The sequence below is a fragment of the Mytilus californianus genome, unplaced genomic scaffold (assembly GCF_021869535.1).
Source record: "Mytilus californianus isolate M0D057914Y unplaced genomic scaffold, xbMytCali1.0.p SCAF_9, whole genome shotgun sequence".
Classification (NCBI taxonomy): Eukaryota; Metazoa; Mollusca; class Bivalvia; order Mytilida; family Mytilidae; genus Mytilus; species Mytilus californianus.
The window spans coordinates 27,407,173-27,430,225 of NW_026262745.1; the positions used below are offsets into that span (position 1 = coordinate 27,407,173).

General features: G+C 32.5%; 1 protein-coding gene across 1 annotated transcript; it reads left to right on the top strand.

The window, feature by feature from the left end:
• Positions 1 to 926: 926 nt before the first annotated feature.
• Positions 927 to 21,666, top strand: LOC127716247 (BTB/POZ domain-containing protein 6-B-like). Its single transcript, XM_052222375.1, has 4 exons — positions 927 to 1,000; positions 6,967 to 7,037; positions 13,470 to 13,732; positions 19,601 to 21,666. Exons 2-4 carry the CDS (start codon positions 6,978 to 6,980, stop codon positions 20,772 to 20,774), a joined length of 1,497 nt encoding a protein of 498 aa, XP_052078335.1. The 5' UTR covers positions 927 to 1,000; positions 6,967 to 6,977; the 3' UTR covers positions 20,775 to 21,666.
• Positions 21,667 to 23,053: the final 1,387 nt, after the last annotated feature.

Genomic DNA, 23,053 nt, shown 5'->3' on the forward strand with positions numbered 1-23,053 from the left:
GTAGAAGGCAACAGCTTTCCGTGGCTATATACGTACATAAACCTTCTTTGTTGCGCATCGTTTCAGATTTGGATATCTACATAACACAAATGCAAAATGAATATCAAGAAATAGAATAAATTACTAAAATTCGGTATAGTCAGTGAACATTTCGATTTTTTATGTTATTTTCGATAAAAAAAAAAAAAATTTCAAAAAATCGTTTTGAGATTATTGATTTATTTTTATGAAATTTTCACAGTTAAAGGTTTGAATTTTCCTTATTTATTTATGGATTTATTTCGTTGCATAACGTTTTAACTAGTAATTAAAACACGGATGCAAGTAATTTCGTATCATTTTCTGGTTATATTCAACCAAAACTATATGAAAAACCATTTTTCTGTAAAAAAGATAAATATGGTTTGGTCATGTTTTTATATGTGTGATCTTTAAACATTATAAATTACCCCTTTTTACAATATTTTAGTTTAGCACTGATACAGGTGAATTGCAGGTAAATATCAAGATGCAAGTCCTTAAAAGGACCCCCTAATTCTTAGTGTTGTTTTAGTCTAATTATAAAGTGTTGGAGCAACGTGAATAAACCCTTTAATGACCCACTTGATGTCTTTTTACCATGTTTACAATAATATTATTTACATAACAACCGTTCTGAAATTTATGTATTTTGCACTCTGCATTGTAGGTTTACGTCTTATCATAACAGAAAAAATATTTATATATCTATTGCTGGTCAATACCATATTATTTTCCTTGAAAACATTAATTACACGTGTATTTTATTGTTACTTCTTTTAAAAGTTTTCTAAAATCGATTATCGTAAATCTTTATGAAAATCAAAGAAATATTATATTATTATTTTTTTAGAGTACCATCATATGACGTCATTATAATATTGACCAATCTACCATTTCACACATCACGTGATCTACCATCTATATACGACATCAACTTCTATTTTTGGACTTTCATTTGGAAACAAAAAACAACAACATTGTGAGTAAAGTTAATAGTCAATAGTAAAAAAAATATTTTATATCTGTCACCGAAACTTTATATTTGTAAACACTCTGATACTTTTTAGTATGCATTATATTATTAAGTTTACGAGTTCAATGTATGACCCATTAAACATTTTCAGAAAGTCATATACACAGACACTTATGACGATGACATCGATTTTCATAAGCAGGAAGTTCTCTAAATAACTTCAATCTAAATAGATTTAAACATATTTTTATATATTTTAAGATCTTTTTTTATAAACTGAGTGAATTTGCAATGATTCACGGTCGACCAAATCCAAGGTCCTGTATAATATTATGATTTTGTCAAAATCTGTTTCTTTTGATTTATAACGTGATGACATGAATCACAGGCGCTTGGGTATATGATACAGAAATTTTAATTTTTTTTTGTTGTTGATTAAAATATTCAATTTTCTATATTTATACTACATATCTATCACTACTGCGCATGTCTCACCTAGTTTCGAGTGATTTTACCAACTTTGAGACAAACCCCCATTTTACTATCCACACTAAGAAACAAAAAGGCAACTAACTCGACGCCATCTTGCGTGCTATAAATAAATAATAAAATTGACCTACCTGGATTCCCCATCGATTTTTATGGAAAACATGCCTTTCTCGCAGTCCGATCGCAGACGTCGTTTCTATTCATCAAATTGCTACTGTTCGTAACATTTTTAGTTCATCTCAAGCATATAATAAAAAGATTTTCACTATTTTCACTAAATTCAAATTTACGTGCCCGGAAGTTTACTGTTAATATTCAGGGGAAGTTACTTTTTCCCGAACTTTTGTTAAAGGGAAGTAATATTTTCCCGGACTTTTTCGGAACATCTCTGCAAGTACACATAAAACAAAGAAAGGGATACGATGATTTCCGAATTATTATAAAAAAGGCGCAACTTTTTCGTTGCTGAAAAAAGAAAAGATCTGTTTTAGAAATAATGGCAAGTCAAACAAAGGAAGAAATTACGAAGGAAAACATAGTTTCATGGTAATTTATGAATATACAAATGCTCACACAAAATTGTCTTATGAAAAGAATTAAAAAAATAATCCGTGGACCATTTGATCTGATATTTTTTTTATTCTATTTTTGGGGGAGGGGTGCACTTACAATCAAATTAAAGGCTTGATCTTGTTCTTCGTCCATCATATCTGTTTGTTTACATTCAGTATTAGTTCGGTAATCATCGTATCCCTTTCTTTGTTTTATGTGTACTTGCAGAGATGTTCCGAAAAAGTCCGGGAAAATATTACTTCCCTTTAACAAAAGTTCGGGAAAAAGTAACTTCCCCTGAATATTAACAGTAAACTTCCGGGCACGTAAATTTGAATTTAGTGAAAATAGTGAAAATCTTTTTATTATATGCTTGAGATGGACTAAAAATGTTACGAACAGTAGCAATTTGATGAATAGAAACGACGTCTGCGATCGGACTGCGAGAAAGGCATGTTTTCCATAAAATCGATGGGGAATCCAGGTAGGTCAATTTTATTATTTATTTATAGCACGCAAGATGGCGTCGATTTAGTTGCCTTTTTGTTTCTTAGTGTGGATAGTAAAATGGGGGTTTGTCTCAAAGTTGGTAAAATCACTCGAAACTATATGAGATATGCGCAGTAGTGATAGATATGTAGTATAAATATAGAAAATTGAATATTTTAATCAACAACAAAAAAAATTAAAATTTCTGTACCCAAGCGCCTGTGACATGAATAAGTAAAATATCAATGAGTATTGATGATTATTTGCAGTACAATGAAAACAACATTTTCCGGTGTATTTATAATGTTTTCAAGAACAGCTGTTGTACGAATCTGAAATAAGATTAATATTCTAATGGATATTTTGAAAAATGATTATTTAATATAATGCACTTAGGACTTGACATGTACAAACATAATGTTGTTAAGAACTGTTGTAGTATTAAAGCTTATTGTAATAGCCTGAAGTGATAATAAAGTATGAATAACACCTCCACGCAATGTAGATATAAAATATGTGTCTCTTATCATTGAGAAAACATATCTCTGTTTATTTGTTTTTTGTTTATTTTTGTCTGTTTTTGTATTTGTATTTTGTAAATGTCAGCTGGTATCATTCCTGTATTGGAATTTACACCAATAAAATTATTTGATTTGATTTGATTTTGATTTGTACACAAAAATTACCAACCATTCAAAACAGTAATAAGTATGTCTTAATTAGACAGTATATTACTAATAGTCTATATTGGTTGTGGGTCCCTTGAAGTAAAAGAAGGCATTAAATCAATACTTTACTTTAGGGGTCAGCATATATCTTTAAAACAGTTTGGCAGTTAAGTACTTTCTTTAGGTTGTGGGTCCCTTAAAGTGAAAGAAGGCATTATAAATTCTGTATTTACCAAAGTCATAACAACAATAGGTAAAGAACATAACATACACATTAACATAAATATATAGAACAAGATATTATAACATGTGAAATCTTTATTTCTGTGTACGAATATTTTACCCAAATTAAATAGCTCTTTTGTATCATCATGATCATTTGAACGCTCTAATTGCATAGAATGTTTTGTTCCATTATAAGATAGAATGAAAATAAGTTCTAATAACTTGATGCATTGGTCATTTATGAATGAAACGTATCTTATTCTCAATGTCATCGTTACAAGAACAAGAGCCTATTTCCTCATAAATTTGCAAGAAACTTCAAACTTCGATAGCTATATTTGGCTACTAAGTCTTCTTTTAGTAATACATGTCTGATGAATAAATAGTATTATCAGTATATACATGAGTAATACATAATTAATATTGTAAATAAAAAATTTGAACCATGTTTCTATAAAAAGACAGGCGAAAGATACCAAAGGAATATTCAAACTCATTAGTCGTAAAAATCTGACAATGCCATGGCAAGAAACAAAAAGATCATTTGATTAGACAAATAACAGTGTGCAAAACACAACAGAGGAAACTAACGACTGAGTAACACGAATCCCAGCAAAGGGTTATTGCCGGTGTCCTTAATTGTAAGCAGATCCTGTTCCATATGTTGCACCTGTCATGTTGAACATTTAATTCAAGCACTCATTTGGCTGTCAAAATCTTACTCCTACACGTACTGTTTAATTATTAAGTAAAACGCACCCGAGAGATAACTGTCTTTACAATAACTCTGAATTTACCAAAATCACATAAACCTATGGGAAGCAGTTCCTTTTTAATAAATTACAACCAATTAGTCTTACAACTTGGATATTTTAGTAAATCATCATATAGAAAAAACAACAGGTTCTTTTAGAAAAAAATTGTAAGGTATAATTCAGTTTATATTAGCATTTTTAAACAATTCTACATTTTCTGGTGTGTAATAATGACAATCTGCCTAGTTCATAATACACCATGACATTCCTTGTGGAGCTTTTTGCTTTCATAATACACCATGACATTCCTTGTGGAGCTTTTTGCTTTCATAATGTTTTGACAATAGCCAATATGTATCCTCTGCTTAGCTAGTGTCTTAGTACCGATATATCACAGCCATAACACAGTACGCTGTTTCTATACGTCTCAAAATGTGAATGTAGAGTGGAATTGATCGTTCATAAATTCATAAATTATTTCGAGACTACGGTTCCAAAAAACATCCTTGGCTTTCAACTATTTCGCTTTAAGTGCCTCTAAGTAAATCAAGAAAACCCCCTTGGACGGATACCCGGTCATGAAATTTTCTGCTGTAACAAGTTACATATCTATTATGTTTCAACAATTCTTTGAGATATCCGTTACATACGTTTCAGACCAGTCTGTTAAACATTGATTCAAAACGGACGTTAATAACTTTCCGAAATTACCATCTGAACCGTCTGTAGTTTTTCGGATCAAGCAGTGTTTAAAAGAACTTCATAGCATTAAATATATTTTTAATAACAAATGACAGTAATTTTCATCATAATAAATATTGGTAATCGCGGAATATATCACTACTTTAATTCTCCAGCATGACTTTGTATGTACTAACTGTTTTAGTTTGACCTTAGGGAAGTTTTATTAATATACTTTTGATAGATGGCCATTGTGTCGTGGACAGTCTGTTTAGTTTATAGTTTTGTATTTAATTCACCTGTAATGCTAGGTATATGGAAGCAACCGTAATGGTCGAAGTTAATGACATATTAATTTGCTCCTTCAGGCTTTTGAAAAGTAAGTACCTGTCAAAAAATGAAACAAACAAAATTCTTTCCAAATTATAGTAATCTTTGTAAAAGTATACAAAGAATTGTCTAGAACGGACAGTTCAGATTGTAATTAATCGGCTTATTACACGTGATACCAGTTAAGGCTTCTTTCGTTACCCTGACTGTTACTTGTTAATGTTGTTTTCAGGACGCAATAGCTCACGTCTGAATAGATGTTTTTTCATGTACATCATACGGATGAAGGGTATCTGTTATCTGATATATTTATTGATGGTGGATTTGCTGTTTCTTTTTTAGGTCATCCGGCCCAAAGGGCCAAGTGACCTTTTCTCATTACTTGGCGTCCGTTGTCCGTCGTTCGTCGTCGTCCGTCGTCCGTCGTCGTCCGTCGTTAACTTTTACAAAAATCTTCTCCTCTGAAACTACTGGGCCAAATTTAACCAAACTTGGCCACAATCATCATTGGGGTATTTAGTTTTAAAATATGTTCGATGACCCGGCCAACCAACCAAGATGGCCGCCATGGCTAAAAATAGAACATAAGGGGTAAAATGTAGATTTTGCCTTATATCTCTGAAACCAAAGCATTTAGAGAAAATTTGACAGGTTTAGAATTATTTATCAGGCCAAGATCTATCTGCCCTGAAATATTCAGACAAGTTCGACAACCATTTGTTAGGTTGCTGCTCCTGAATTGGTGATTTTAAGGAAATTTTGCAGTTTTTGGTTATTACCTTGAATATTATTATAGATAGAGATAAACTGTAAACAGCAATAATGTTCAGCAAAGTAAGATCTACAAATAAGTCTACATGACCAAAATGGTCAATTGATCCCATAAGGAGTTATTGCCCTTTAAAGTCAATTTGTTTAAATTTTCGTAAATTTTTGTAATCTTTCACAAAAATCTTCTCCTCTGAAACAACTGAGACAAATTTAACCAAACTTGCCCACAATCATCATTAGGGTATCTGATTATGTGTCTGATGACCCTGCCTGCCAACCAACATGGCAGACATGGCTAGAAATAGAACATAGGGGTATAATGCAGTTTTTGGCTTATATCTCTGAAACTAAAGCAAAAGTATAACGGTTGCATTATTTCATGCGTCAATGGTAAAGAAAAAATATCAGGTGAGCGACACAGGCTTCTTGGTTGCCTCTAGTTTAATAATGGTGCTGTTTTGTTCACTTTTCAAGGCGGATATATATATAATAGATATAAACGCCTAGATGTTTTGTTTGATGAGATTCAAGATTTTGGAGTAAACCAATAGTCAAAAATGTACCTGTATGACTGTACTTTTTTACAACCAATAGTCAAAATGTACCTGTATGACTGTACTTTTTTACATAAACAACTAGAAGCACTATTTCATAACATCATCTTCGTATATTACCATCTTATGTTAGTACCGTTGCGCAAATCATTAGACTTTTATCATTTTATCCTTATCTACGCAGTATCGCTTATTTATGATACAGATATGATTGTGCTGACTCTAAATAAAAGGTACATAATTGCTTATTATTTTGAATTGCATTTATTTTTTGCCAAAAAGTACATGATTATCATCGATATTGGTGCAATTTCTGCAGTTTTCATCAATAAGAGTAAACAATAAATACACCAACGAGCTCATTCAAGCTCTAACATTTTCTAGGCGTGAATGATAGAATGAAATTAAAGATATAACGTTTAATATTAGCATTGAATTTCTTGCTTATTATTTTGTAGAATTCACTGTTATGTCATTCAGAAAATTAAGCCAGCGTCAGACACCACAGCAAAGTCGTGCTCCAGTTTCGGTATCTTTATTTGTAGTATATGGGGAGGGGTGGGTGGGTCTGGAGAGCATGACCAATTAACAGTGACTATAAAGGTTCTAATTTGTTGTTGGTATATCAAAATAATTTTATCAAATTATCCTAAGTTACACGTAATCAAAACTGTTATAGAAATAACATAGTAAATAATGAATACCCTAGTATTCTTTCAACGTTTGACGAAAAGAATAGAAAACAACGAAAAGATGCTTTATCTGACTGAATGATTTTTATTTTGGTGATTGTTTTACTTTAATTGAATGCTCGGATAGTTTTTAGCTCACCTTTTTTAGTTTTTTTTTAATCACTTTGCGTCCGTCGTCAGTCGTCGTCGTCCGTTAACTTGTACAAAAAAAATCTTCTCCTCTAAAACTACTAGACCAAATTTTACCAAACTTGGCCACAATCATCATTGGGGTGTCAAAATTTTAAAAAAAAATGTGTCTTATGACTTCGCTTTCCATCTCAGCGTTTCAATTTTTCGACGACACCTTATTGGAGTTATTGAACTTTAATGACGATTTTGCCATTTATTTTTTCCATTTTTTTTGCGTTTTGTCTTATATGATAAAAAGTATAATAGATAAATAGAAACTTTAAAATAACAGAAATGGTCAGCAAGGCAAAAGCCAAGATCCACAAACAAGTCAAATGTTGCCGATATAGTAAGTAGAATGTCACTCTTCATAGAAGTAATTGCTCTTAAATGAGGACTTTTTTTAGCCCTCTTTTGTTTTTTGAGAAAAAAATACTAAAGAAGATAAAAAAAAACTAAACAGACAAAACGATCATCAAAACAAGATCAACAAAAAAGAAATTTTTGCCATGATTTCTGTTCTTGTCTATAATGTTGGAGAGAGTCCATTGTTGATAAGAACATAGACCTAGGTGACCGACACAGGCTCTATAGAGTCTCTAGTTGTTAATCACCATAAAGATACGAATGACGCAACCGAAGCACGTGGCATTTTCAAAAAAGTGCAAAGGCAAAACTGTAGTTTCGATAATGTGGTATATGACGACACGTCTCCCTGTGAACCGTGTACGTTAAAATACGGCTCAGCGTGTCGATGTTGAACAAAACCATTCTTAATTTAATTGCATTTGTATGTTCTATTCCTGATACGAATGTTATATTTGTAACTGGGCGGTAAACACCATTCTACAGTCGTCATTTCTTAGTTTGACGTAGTTTTGGGAATGTTGCGGAAAGCAACATTATTTCGGAAGATTCTTTCTGTTGTCCTTTTTGGATTTATGTACATCCTTAATTGCATGCATACAGAATGAAGAGACATTAGTGTAAACAAAATATTAGTATGAATTGAACCAAAGCATCATATATAATTTAAGTTCACATGTTTACAAGAAATGTTTTTGTGGTATTTTTTTTTCACCTGAATTACCAATTTGGCTGATTTAAACAGCACAAAAGAAGTCAATGACCATATCAATATTTTTATCTTTAAAACGGAGATTTAACGAAATTTTACGAACATTCTATACATTGGGCGAAAAGAAAGGATTTTTTTCAAAGATAATTTTGACAAAGTTTTTGATAGATTGTACGTACAGTATACTTTACATGTGATTTTTATTTATTATTTTTCTAGCAAGTATAACAGTTGAAAATGTACACCGGGTTCCACTGACAATGTTGAACGCCAAAAATTAAGCCCACTTATCAGTAAAATAGGGGAAAATATTTTCTTTATCCTCAAGAAATTTCTGTCCAAGTTCCATAACATTCCATGAAGGTTTGACTAAAACATTGATGTCTAATAATTTGCTTGTTTGAGCAATTCAACTTTCGGTCAATATATATGTTCCTGCCATAACGTTTACATGTTTGTAAAATTACTGTGTAAGCTGAAAGAACAACCGGTCCCTCTTATAATAAGTCTACATATAAATTATTGTTAATACAATGACTTTTTACATGTACCACTCCAAACGTTGTCAAGGTTGGGCCCCGTCCTCCCACTTTTCAAAATCTTGGATCCGCATCTCTTAAGGGGCATTTTTACCAACTACTAGTGCAATAAAATATCTGAACTTGGTTAAAGGGAATAGATGTCTAAGAATTTAATCAAAAACTGTACATTTTAACTAAAAAAATCCGTTTATCAGTAAAATATGAAAAAACGAAAAACAACATGTTTTATTATTTTGCATCAAGTATTATATCTTTCTCATTAAAAAAAAGCTTTTGGAAAAGTTTAATAAACTTTATTAAGTTTTGATTAAGTTATTGATATGACAATTTTACGAAATAAAACCCAGACTGTATCTAAATGGTAACTGCTAAAAATAGTTTCCTTATCAGTAAAATACCGATAAATATAAAAACATTTTAGCAGAATTTTTCATTTGATATTGTCTTTGGATCATAAAAGAGCTTCTACATTGCCTAGAGGTATAGGGGAGGGTCGAGATCTCAAAAAACATCTTTCGCCCAGCCGCATTTTTGCGCCTGTCCCAAATCAAGAACCTGTGGCCTTTGTTAGTCAAGTGTATGATATTTTTTGAATTTTGGTTCATCTATATTTTTCGAAGTTTAGTGCGATGTCCATTTTATCTGAACTAGTAAACATTTTTGTTTAGGGGCCAACTGTAGCCCGTCTCAGGGTGCAGAATTTTCTCGCTGTGTTGAAGACCCATTGGTGGCCTTGTGTTGTTTTCTGCTCTTTGTTCGGGTTGTTATCTGTTTGACACACTCCCCGTTTCCATTCTCAATTTTATTCTGTCCAAGTTTCATACAATTCCATTAAGATTTGAAAAAGTTATTGATGTTTAACCACAGACTGGACATAATGGCTGACGCCGAGGACGACTGAATTTGGGATCGCTATGTCTTATAGATATAAGAAGAAGTGGTATGAGTGCCAATTAGACAACTCTCTCATCCAAGTCACAATTTGTAAAAGTAAACTATTATAGGTCAAAGAACGGTCTTCAACACGGAGCATTGGCTCACACCGAACAGCAAGCTATAAAGGGTCCCAAAAATTACATGTGTAAAACCATTCAAACGGGAATACCAACGGTCTAATTTATATAAAAAACGAGAAACGAGAAACACTTATGAACCACATCAACAAACGACAACTACTGAACATCTTTGACATAAATGTCGCTGTGCCAAAGTTAAGTACAACGTTTTACTCAAATTTGTGACATAGCCCATATAATGACTTTTTTCGAAAAAAAATTGAATACCAATAAATCCTAAACAGTCGAGCCATTAACAACTGTATGTTAAACTTTACCCGAGGTAGTTGCTCACAGACAGGAAGTTATAAACTAAAAACAACAATTGAATATATAATGGTATACTATTAGGTTAAACATAAATAATTATCTATTGGATATCTATTTGTGGTATTTAAATAAAAATTGATAAACCAAAAACCGACCGATTATTAATCAGTCTATAACGGGCCCGGATCCAGAAACTCCAGTTTTTAACCTGATTTTCGAAGTAAAAATCGGTTATTGATTTGTTGATATACGGCGGGAGGGGGGGGGGCGGGCAGGCGGCTGCCAAACAGTGTACGTTCATTTACATGAAAACGCTTTGAAGAAATTTTTTCAAATTTAGATATGTTGTTTCCTGTGACTAAATGAAGGTCAAGTTCAATTTTCACGATTTTAGCTTTTCTCGTTGTTCAGTTATAGCCCTTTCACAAGATTTCAATTTTTGATGAATTAATCCATTTCTGTACAACTCATGTTTTAAAAGATTTTTGAAAGACATTGTATAAATGATAAATGATATTTTGGATTTTTTTTCTTTTCTTTGGTAAATTGTTTGAAGAATTTTGTGGTAGGTTTGTTAACTTATTTTCTGAATGCTATATATATATATATATATATATATATAAATTATGAAGTGAACTCCTTTAATTAGATAATATATATTTTTATTAAAGGAGATATTTCATTACATTAAATTTTTGTTGTGTGTGTTAATTTTGATTTTTTCTTGATCCTGTTAGGGGTTCAAGATTTGCAAATTCATTAGATAATAATCTTTTTTATTAAAGGATATATTTCATTACATTACATTGTGCAGATAAATGATAGCTAAGTTGCAGATCTATATTAGTTTGTTGCAAATGAAAGAAAAAATATTGGGAACTATTAACTATATATATAAAGTGTGATTACACTAAGTGGTTTTAAATAATGTTCACCTTTTATCAAGACAACACACCATCTGGTAATTATCAATCACCCAATTATAATATTTGAATAAAATTTGAAAATAAATATAACATCATATCTAATTACATCATATCTAATTTTAGAGAATTATGGTTATATCATGTTTAATTTTAGATTTACATTATTGGTTCATGGACATAAAGTTTGAGTTATTTCCCTCTGAACAGAAATAGTTTAACTATTAAAGCAGTATTTCATCAAAAGTTGAATTTTTGGGGTTCTTTGATATGCTGATTCTAGCAACGTACTTAGATTTTGGATATTTGACCATAATAGGTAAATGTCCAATTTCAATTTTTTTCAGCTCTTTGACCACATTTATTTTTGTCACAAACCTATGCTGTATCAAATATTCAATCACAATCCAAATGCAGAGCTGTTTTAAGCTTAAATGTTGTGTCCATACTTGCTCAACTGTTCAGGGTTCGACCTCTGTAGGAAAATCCGGTTTGCTGTCTCTCTGACAGCCTCTTGTTATATTCTTTGCAGCAAACATAATATATCCTAATTGCTGACGTCGAGAACGACTGAATTGATGATTGCCATATCTTGCCGGTGTGACATAAATGTCATAGGAACTAGTTTGTAGAACTGGTTCGATTAGCATTTGATTATAATTGTTGTGCTAGTACTGCACGAATATTTATTTGACGCTATTACGGGTACGGTTCTATAGTCATATATACTTCAGATACTTGCATAGTATTATCGGGATGCTCACAGCAACTTCACGTTCTTCATAGTTACAATACATTCTTTACATTATATTGAATTGATTTAGTGTTGAATATCTAGATGAGTGTTTGTTTGAAGATATTTAGAGATAGGAGGATGTGGTATGAGTGCCAATGAGACAACTCTCCATCCAAGTCACAATTTGTAAAAGTAAACCATTATAGGTCAAAGTACGGTCTTCAACACGGAGCCTTGGCTCACACCGAACATCAAGCTATAAAGGGCCCCAAAAATGACTAGTGTAAAACCATTCAAACAGGAAAACCAACGGTCTAATCTATATAAAAAACGAGAAACGAGAAAAACTTATGAAGCACATCAACAAACGACAACGGTTACCACTGAACATCAGGTTCCTGACTTAGGACAGGTGCAAACAAATGCAGCGAGTTTAAACGTTTTAATAGGTACCAACCTTATTTGTATTTTTTTTATAGAAGTTGCATTGCAGTTACCAAGTCTACTCTTTGACCTACCTCTTATTTAGCCTTGTAGAAAGATGATTAGAAATGTTTTAAATCTGGACTAATTTTTATACACCCGTCAAATTTTTGACAGGACGTATTATGATATACAAATGTCCGGCGTCCTTCCGTCTGTCTGTCCGTCCGTCTGTCTGTCCGTCTGTCTGTCTGTCCGTCTGTCTGTCCGGCGTAAACATGTCGCACCGTAACTTGAGAATGACTTATCCAAATTTCATGAAACTTAAGATAGTTGTTTCTTATGATGGTCAAACGATCTGTACACTTTTTGGTGAAAATAAGATTAAAACTTTTTGAGTTACGGGACTTAGTAACTAAAACAGGTGTGTGTTTTTTTTTCACATGTCGCACCGTATCTCAAAAACAATTTATGATTATTGCTTAAAACTTTACACACTTCTTAGTTATATTAATCTTAAGATCTGTATACTTTTTGGTGATGATTCAAAATTTTATTTTAGAGATATTGAGTATTTTGTTAAAAAAGGGGGAGGGGTTTTTCACATGTCGCGCCGTATCTCAAAAACGATTTATGATTATTGCTTTAAACTTTACACACTTCTTAGTTATATTAACCTTAAGATCTGTATACTTTTTGGTGATTATTCAAAATTTTATTTTTGAGATATTGAGTTTTTTGTAAAAAAAAAGGGGGGGTTTTCACATGTCATGCCGTATGTCAGAAACTATTTATGCTTATTGCATAAAAATTCACACACAAGACGACGGGCGTATCATGCGCTCATGGCGCAGCTGTTTATTAAGTGTAGTTTTCTATCTGTGGTAATTTACCTTTCGTAAATACTCAAGTATTGATATACAACTGTAGAACTGAGTTAAAAGTGTCGTTTTAGTTAAAGAACTGAGTTAACAGTGTCGTTTGTTATGAGTCAATGAGACAATGAGACAACAACCAAAAAACAACTTGTAGTGTCATATTTGAGTTATTATATTTTTTTTTCTTCCGTAGGATGCTTTTAAAGAATGTCATAAAAAAGAAGGAAGTATGGACACCATAACAGGAAAATTGGACCAGATATGTCTGACAGAGGAAATGGCGGATGTGTTCTTCTCATTTCAAGGTGAAAATATAGTACGCATACCGGCTCATAAAATGATCCTTGCTTTGAGAAGTCCTGTTTTTAAGGCCATGTTCTATGGTAGCTTTCCACAAAGTGAAGGCGATATACGGATCGAAGATATCACACTGGAAACATTTAAAAGATTGGTGAAGTGAGTAGTCTACTATCTAAATAACACACACACAAACAGGATTTTGACAGTTTCAGGTTAAAATGAGGTACCTTATTATCTGTTTTGCCTGTATTTTTTATGGACATGTTTTCTTTGGCATTATTAAAAAGTCGCGTTATCAAAATAATGTCATTTAGTTGTTTGCAATTTTTACACACTACTACTTATTTAGTCTTATTTTCCTCCTTTGAATATTTATTATGAACAAAAGACTACAATGCAAAAAAATAATTTAAGGGGCATTAGCTGTCAAATTCTTTTTCGCCAATTTAACCCAAGTTATGATATTTTATATATAATATACTAAAAACCAAGGCTGTTATTTGGTGTATTGTGAAAGAATAAGTAACGGTGGTCAAGTATTGCGATTAGATCGTGAAAGATCTGGTATATGATCGTGAAGGAAATCTTATGAGACAACGTCAGTAAATAATCTAATTTAATGATTTATACAATAAATATTGGAACAATTAAAACTGTCTGTTAAATTGATTCAGCATTATTTTCAGTATCCGAGAAAATTTCAAAAACAGTTTAAAAGTACAACCGTTTTTACAAAGCTAAAAAAGTCAAATTGCTTATCGAAATTTCACAGAAATTAAAAAATGTAAACAAACATGATTTTTTTTCATATTTTGAATGCATACACTACTTTTCTCTTAAAATGTAAAAATGTCGCTCCATATTACTGTTTAAAATGGTTCTTAAAGTTATTTTGTTTTAGTTTAATCAGAAACTTTGCAAAAATTGGAATATTTGTAAAAATTTTGCTATTTCGGATCATGAAAGATCGGGTAACGCTATTTGATGATCGTGAAAAGGATCGTGAAAGATCTGTTGCCGCTTTTTGTTATTGCAAAAATTCACTAAAACGATCAATTCATTCTTTAAACATATGATCATTTATACTTGTAATTGGTATATCAAAAGATTTCATTTTCATGACTTATTCCGCTTCAGCTTTGTTTGTGAATTGTCCTATGATGGTTCAATGCCTGTGGATGTGATTATTTGACAATACCACACAAACTAGTTGCCCTATAACAATACAATATAAGTCCGTCTGTCCGTCCTGCATAAGTTTTATGTCGTATGAAAGGTTAAAATGGTCTCATCTGATTTCCATTAACTTTTATGCACAGTCATATTTATAAAACAAAGATCCTTGTTGATTTTTGTAAAAATTGGAAAAACAAAAACATTGTTAAAAAAAAACGCAACAAAACAACTGTCATATTCCTAACGTTGCACAGACATTTTCCTAAGAAACTGGTGGGTTAAACATGGTAACTAACTAATAGCTAAAGCTCCTACTTGTATGACAGTTGTTTTATGATCCGAAATATTGGCAAATTGGTTGATCAACCCAAACAGACACAGACATAATTAGTTAACGTGGCCATAACTGGGATCCAGTAGCCAAAACTTTGTTAACATACATCACAGACTAGATTGGTTAACGTGACCATAACTTGAATCAAGCAGCCAAAACTGTGTAAGCATACACAAAGAAATACAACATAACTAAATTAAACGTTCAAACACATACAATTAAATCAAACAAAGACGCCAACAAAATGCTTGGTAGTTGATATTACAGCCAGTGTAGTAAAGCATAATGACATATACACTTTCCCGATAACATACAAAATATATTTACAAGGGTAAACAAAATGAAAACACCACTATAAATACCTCATGTGTCCGAATCACATCTCTGGACACACCCGCATAGGGAATGCCAAAGGCAAAACATCTGAAATTGGATGCCATATATCGAAACACGTCAAGAGTCGTACAACCAAATGGAACATAATAATACAAATACAAATAAGGGAAAACTGTAAAGTAAATAAGTAGATACATTTTCCACACTGAGTCAACACCTATAAACCAAGACCATCCTGTAATAATTGTGAAGTAGACATTGAATATGTATCTATTAGGACTTGGTACTTTTAAATGAACTTAGAAATATATATAACATATACATATACAAATATACATAAATCCTACTTTGTAAAAAATCACTCTGTTTCAAACAAAAAATTCTCTGAAACTGACAATATCAAGATGCTTCATTTCTTGATTGACAACATATTTGTTACGTTTGGAAGACGTGTTTTTCAACAAACAATCACCATTCCCATGGGAACAAACTGTGCTCCTATTCTTTCCGACTTGTCCTTTTATTCATGTGAGGCTGACTCCATACAGGAACTTCTTAGGAAGAAAGAAAAAAAGTTAGCATTATCCTTTAACTTTACTTTCCGCCATATAGATGATGTTCTCTCATCAGATACAGTTAAGTCTGCAACATATCTTGACTTACATCTAGAAATTGACAATGAGGGTTGGTTGAAAACAAAACTTTACGACAATAGAGATGATTTCAGCTTCCCAATTGTGAACTTTCCATTTCTATGTAGCAACATTCCAGCAGCGCCTGCATACGGGGTATATATCTCCCAGTTGATACGATATTCCAAGGCTTGTATTTCCTATCATGATTTCCTTGATAGAAGGTTGCTGCTCACAAGGAAGCTATTAAACCAAGAGTTTTAAGTGGTGAAGTTGAAATCATCCTTTCGTAAGTTTGTTGACCATTATCCTGGTTAAAGAATACCCGTTTCACAGATGATAGCGGATATGTTTCTAATGTCGTAACTACAATCCCTCCCCATTTCCCAAAAGTGACCTACCGAATTAGACTTATTACCGGGTTTGTATTAACACGAGCAACACGACGGGTGCCACATGTGGAGCAAGATCTGCCACTCTAAGATCACCCCCTGTTTTGGGGGGATTCGTGTCTTTAGTTTTCTATGTTGTGTTTTGTGTACTATTTTTTTTCTATTTTTCTTTTTCTTTTTTAGCCATGGCGTTGTCAGTTTATTTTCGACTTTTGAATGTCCCTCTGGTGTCTTCCGCCTCTCTTTTAGAATAGACATTCTTTTAAAAAAATCCTGGCTCGTTAATTTTTTTCTCACACACTGATGACGTTAATCAAATTCTAAGTAAGTAGCAGCTGCAAGCTCCTGTATATCGTATGAGTTCAGAAATGTATATTCTATACGCGGATGAAGTTGGTAAATTGCTGCCAAGGTGAGGAACATTTATAATTTCAAAATTGAAAACATCTCATTTGTCATATACTGTGGTATTGAGATGACCGATGTAGTCAAATTCAGTGTATATGTCTAACAATGATGATAAGGGAGCTGTATATGTGGTGTCTGTAATCTCAGGTTCAGGACTATTAATGGGACCCAATCAGAAAAGTTTGTATTATTAATGGAAAGTACATCTTCAATATACCTCTATGTAAAGCTAAATGATATAGCTGCTTTGATCTAACTCTTACGAAGAAAAAAAACGTACACATTAAGATATTTCCAAGGTCTGACAATTGGTAAAAAATGTTGTTTTCTGATCACACCTTGTCTTTCACGATCTATATAAGGCGTTTCCTATTCTTTTTTCAAATAATAAAATTCTTTTATTTTGCTGGCCTATCTGACACACTAAATTTTAAATATATTATGATATGTTTTCTTGAAAAGTACTTCATTTTTCTTCAACGTAGTACACAGTATTATTAATGAAGTTGAATCATTTTGACAGACATAATTCTTTTTTCTGATATGTTCCGCCTTTTGAAAATAAAGCAGTTTTTTATAACAGATTTTGAAGTAGAATTACACTTAATTGCATTTACAATCCGATTCCAGATCTTTTACGATCCGATCGCAATTCTATTTCAGTGTAAGTTATTCTTTCGCGATTATTATTCTCGATATACCGAATGACACCCGTGAAAAGATATATACAAATTGCATAAGACAAAAAAAAAAAATTAGCAATACATGGACTCGCTATAATTTATCAGCATTTCATGCGTATTATAGACCAGATGCCTTCTAATTATCCATCGAGAGGACCACCGAAGACTGCCGACGGTCGTTTAATCCGATATAAACATAAAATGAAATAGAAATAGATAGCGACCAAGTGCAATCTGATTTTTCTAGGTCTGTTTGATTTCATATTATATGTTAATACTATATGTAAAGCATCGTGTTACCTGTATAAGAATGATTTTTATGGACCGGACTAGTCAACAAAACGGTCATTCCTAGTGTCTCCTTTGTTCCATATTTAAATGTTGACTTTTTTTTCATTTTTAATGATGACTCCTTATTAGAGTTATTGCCCTATAATGATGATTACCATTTTTTTGCATTTTTGCCTTATATCTTAGAAAAATCTTCTCCTCTAAATCTACTGAGCCAAATTTAACTAAACTTGGCCCCAATCATTATTAGAATATTTAGTTTAATAAATGTGTCCGATGTCTAAAAATGTTCATAATGATGAGCTCTACCTGCTGTCTATCTACGTCAAAACCAACAGATATCATCTTACAGGATTTTCAACCCTTAAATGTCAAATTTTACCATTTACCAAAATTATCAGCAACAAATGATCTACAAACAAGGGAAATGGCTAAAATCGTCAGAGGACTCGTTACTCGAGTTTTTGTTCTTTAATGTCGATTTTTACCAATTGTTTTGCATTTTTGTCTAATATCTTGAAAATTAAAAGAGATGTATAGGAACTTTAAATAGTAAAAATGATCAGACAAAATCTACCAAGAAGCCATCATGGCATAAATCCTAAGTCGTTAGTGTAGTTTTTGCCGTTTAACATGTTTAAAAGAGGATTTTTATCATGTTTTTTTAGTTTTTGACTATCAGCTTGAAATGTTTGATAGATACAAATGTAGATAGAAACTTTTAAAAGCAAATATGATCAGCAGGACAAGATCTACAAATATGTCAACATGACTGAATTTGTCTGTTTGTTAACTCTCTATAGAGTTATTATATTTTCATGGTGATTATTACCAAAAAGGGGCCAATGTTGAAGATGCAGGTGAGTGACACAGGCTCTTTTGAAATATTCGGGTTTTGTTAACGTAACTACTATTAAGAAGATTAACATCAGACCTCTTGAAGACCCGATAATATCTGCTTTCTACATCCTTTCCTAATTTGGTATCACTTGTCGAAGGTTCTGCAAATAAACTATTGTAAAACAGTCAACTAATTGGTTGATTGTTGTTTCAGAAACGCCCGGTAGAACTAACACCAACGACTGATACAAAGTAATAGAAATAGCTTTCTTGTTCATAGCTTATGCTCCCTTCACATACACAGAGTTTTCTTACGAGTCCTCACGGACCAGCTCGTAGTCAATGGCAAGCATCCGTAAATAACACGCAACAATCCATAAAATGCGCGCATTATATTACTCTTAACAATTTTTTTACGATTTGTTTACGGATTATTTACGCGTAATTGCGAGTGCTTACGTGTTGCTTACGATTTTATTCTGGTCGTGCTATGTTGGCTTTACGGATTGTAATGAGTTATTACGAGAAATTCACGTGTAGTTACGAGTACTTTATGAATACATATGTTTACGTTACGTATTTTTAACGATTTGCGGAAAGGTATATTAGCTGCAAAATGGTATGGACTCGTAAATACTCGTAACTATTAGTAAAATGCCCATAAAGTTGCTCGTAGCTATCCGTGACAATTCGTAACAAATCGTGAACTTTTCCGTAAAGACATCGTTATAACTCGTAATAATCCGTAATAACCGTAAATAGATCGTAACATCTCTAAAAATCGGTCGTAAAAGTCGTAAGGATCCGTGAATTTGTGAGTAGATCCGTAATGACTCGTTTGAAAAATCCATGTATGTGAAGGGGGCAGTAGTTGTAAATTCTTTTATTCTATACATTCAGTATAGTTAAATTGACTTTTTTAAATGTTTCAGATATCTATATACCGATCATCTTCAGCTTAGCAAAAATTGCGTTATTCCTTTATTGTATACCGCTCAGAAGTATCAGATTGCAGGATTAATCTCAAAATGTGAGAATTATCTACAAGATAAATTAGCTGTTGATAATGCATGTACACTTTTCAGTCATGCAAAATTTTTCACAATGGCTAAACTTAGAACTAATGCACTCAAATTCATAGCAGATGATGCGATCGATGTGTTAAAACATGACGATTTTCTTTTGCTCCTATCAGAAGACTTAGTTGATATTCTTCAGCTTGATTCCCTTTGTGTACAAGAAGTAGATATAGTACGTGCAGTTCTTAAGTGGGTGGATCATAAACTGACCAAGTCCAAAAACAAAATCGACGGGAAATCAAGACGAGCCGTTCTTCTTAAAGATGGTATTCTATATACTATGGCAATCCCTCTACTTTCCCTTGAGGAATACACGTCAGTTGTCATACCAAGTAGTATTTTGACAGACGAAGAGCAGCTACAGATTTTTAAAGCTATTACAATTCCGAATAATCCATCAGCATGCGGAAAATTTAGTGTAAGTCCGAGAAAAGGAGGTAGGGTTGTGGAGGTGTTAGTTAACGATATAGTGTATCCAGGTAATAACCGGTCAGGTGATATCAATGACATCATGTTTTCTGAGTATTTGACTAATTTACAACCTGAAAATTTATCTGTGAAAGCAAACAAAAGAATCAAGATTAAATCAGTTACCCTCAAACCACAATTCCAGCAACCAGGCCAGAATAACTGCAATTTTAAAGTTGATATTAAAACTGTTACCAGTGTGCAAAACATTCTTCCTAGAAGATCCAATATGTTTGACTTCCGCGAAGTTGAAAGTAGCGGTACTGAAACTGATGAAGGCACATTGAATGTAACTTTTGAAGGCAGAGCTTGCAAACTTCCAATTGACAAAGTTATTTCAGAAAATGAGAAATTAGTATTGACAATCAAACCGTGTATTCCTTTTGGATATTCTGATATGTGGGGAACAAACCAACACGTGATCCCGATCTTACCACAAAAATACCAACTGATAAATGGTATGATGTATCAACACGAGTTATCTCAACAAACAACTCTTTACTTGGCTCTTACAGGCGGAAACTTAGTGGAAAGTTTTGAAGTGGTGGAAATTTGTTGAAATATCTGAACAGTTATTCTGTTTACTGGACACATATAAATATCACAAACGTTTCCTTTGATAACTCTTTATCAGAATGGATTTTGACAATTCTATAATTCAAATACAGTTGTAACCTAAGTCAAATAAAAGTATATAAGAGATGTGGAGCATGCGCAAATAAATCATGCTGTAACTCAAGAACACAAGTTTGCCAAATGTTAACATGTAAACAAGTTTTTTTTCAAAATATTTAATGATTTAAAAAAGTGAGCACAGCATGAGTTTTGCACACTGTTGAAAGTCGTACCTTGATCAAGCTACCATCTTCGTTATTTAGTCTCTGGTGGATAGTTGTCTCATTGACAACCATACCGCATCTGCTTTTTATACAGGCACTTGTGACCTTCAAATATCTTAATTTAGAATGTAAGCTATACCTCAACCTTATCAGTCAGACCAAAGAAAAAATTCATATTGTCAAGGGAATTTGTTAAAGAACAACGAAAACGTAATAATAATTCATCGAAAAACATTTATCTTTATTTTGGAAGAAAACTACATACCAATATATCGGAGCTCTGTCCCTTTTCTCCATTTTTTAACGCGGATTGTGTCCGAAATCCTTAGTTTTCTGTGTACAAATTTGTTTATATTTTCGTATTTTTCATTTTAACATGGTTTCCCTCGTGATATTTTCCAGTCCGATTGAAAACTATTAATAAAGAAAAATAATGAGAGTTGCTTATTTCATCGCTAGACTTCTTTTTGTGCATATCATAAACTTTTAATGCAAATAGACTATGTTTGGTTAACAAAGATCAACAACAATTACATTTGGCTAAATCCATGTGTTCTGTTTCTGTAGAATGATATCATTACAAAGATGTTCAAAAAAAGTCAATTTCTAAAATGCTAAGTTATTGTTATTGTATAACGATCAAATAGCGGTAGAGAAATGAACAGCAGTTTGATATTCTAGTAGTATATTCAATTACGATACGTTTACATTAAGGACATATGTCATCAAGTTCACAGTAAATCAGTGAAATAGACATCCTTGACAGATAATAAAATTCGTTTCAAAGACAGAAAAGTACTATGCTAAGGATCTTTCAGATGTTTTTCCCACTCTTGAGATCACCTCCTACCTTTAATTTGATATCCATCTACATTTGAACACTTGCTTTTATATTTTTTGATAGAGAGGAGAAAGATACCAAAGGGATATTCAAAATCATAAGTCGAAAATAATCTGAGAATACCATGGCATAAACAAAGAAAAAAAAATTAAAACAATAAACAACAGTATGCAAAACACAACATAGAAAAACTAAAGACTGGGCAACTCGAACCCCATCAAAATCCGAATGTGATCTCAGGTGCTCTGACAGGGTAAGCATATCCTGCTCCACATGTGCCACCTGTTGCTTTGCTCATGTAGGTACAAACCCGGTGATAAGTAATTCCGTAAGTTACATTCGAGGAATAGAGGATGCGATTGTGGCTACGACAATTGGAACATAGGCGTCGTCACCTGTGAAACCGATACTCCATATCGGTCAACTAACTCGTGATGGTGTTCGTAAAATTTTCGAAGGAAAGATTTCGACTTCACAACTGGGAACTCTTGGTTTGATAGCTTCATACAATCAGCAACCCTCTTTCAAGGAAATGATGATAGGAAATACAAGCTCTGGAATATCGTAATAACTTGGAGATATATGTTTAGGACTTCTATTGTTTTATACAAAATGATCTTACATTTGCTTTGCTTAGTTGTAACAAGATTTTCAGATTTCTCAAAGGATCTTTCCTGATTATATTTATTATTTAACATGTATAATCTTTTATAGGCTTGAATTCAATTCTCTCCCCAATAGTACCTTCATCCTGTTTTCAAGCGGACAGCTATTCATCATCACCATTATAATTATTCAGTGCACAGATCTACGCAGAAAAGATCAGACTCATCTAATTAAAGTGTATCGGATATGTATCCTTGTCCATATTAAAGATACCAAGGATACTATTAATAACAAAAACGCGTCTGCGATAACATATTTCATACAATCGTTTCAAAACGATTCTTTTTAAAGGACAAGGAAGATAGTAAACAATTTCAGATTGTCTATATTAGTAATATATTTTAAATCAACTTTATTGAATAGTCATTCAACGATCAGAAAGTTCATTATAGTTTTCTTTTTAAATAGTTTCAGAAGTATAACTGTCAAAAGGTCATAAATAGCCTTGTAATAAATCTTTCTGGATAAGGGCAACCATACCTATTTCAGTAT

Bases quoted from the DNA above. Each gene is read 5' to 3' on its own strand.
- LOC127716247 (XM_052222375.1), top strand. From the start codon at position 6,978: ATGTCATTCAGAAAATTAAGCCAGCGTCAGACACCACAGCAAAGTCGT. The intron at 7,038-13,469 runs GTATCTTTATTT...TTTCTTCCGTAG, and splicing joins AAAGTCGTGCTCCAGTTTCG to GATGCTTTTAAAGAATGTCA. The intron at 13,733-19,600 runs GTGAGTAGTCTA...TAAATGTTTCAG, and splicing joins ACATTTAAAAGATTGGTGAA to ATATCTATATACCGATCATC.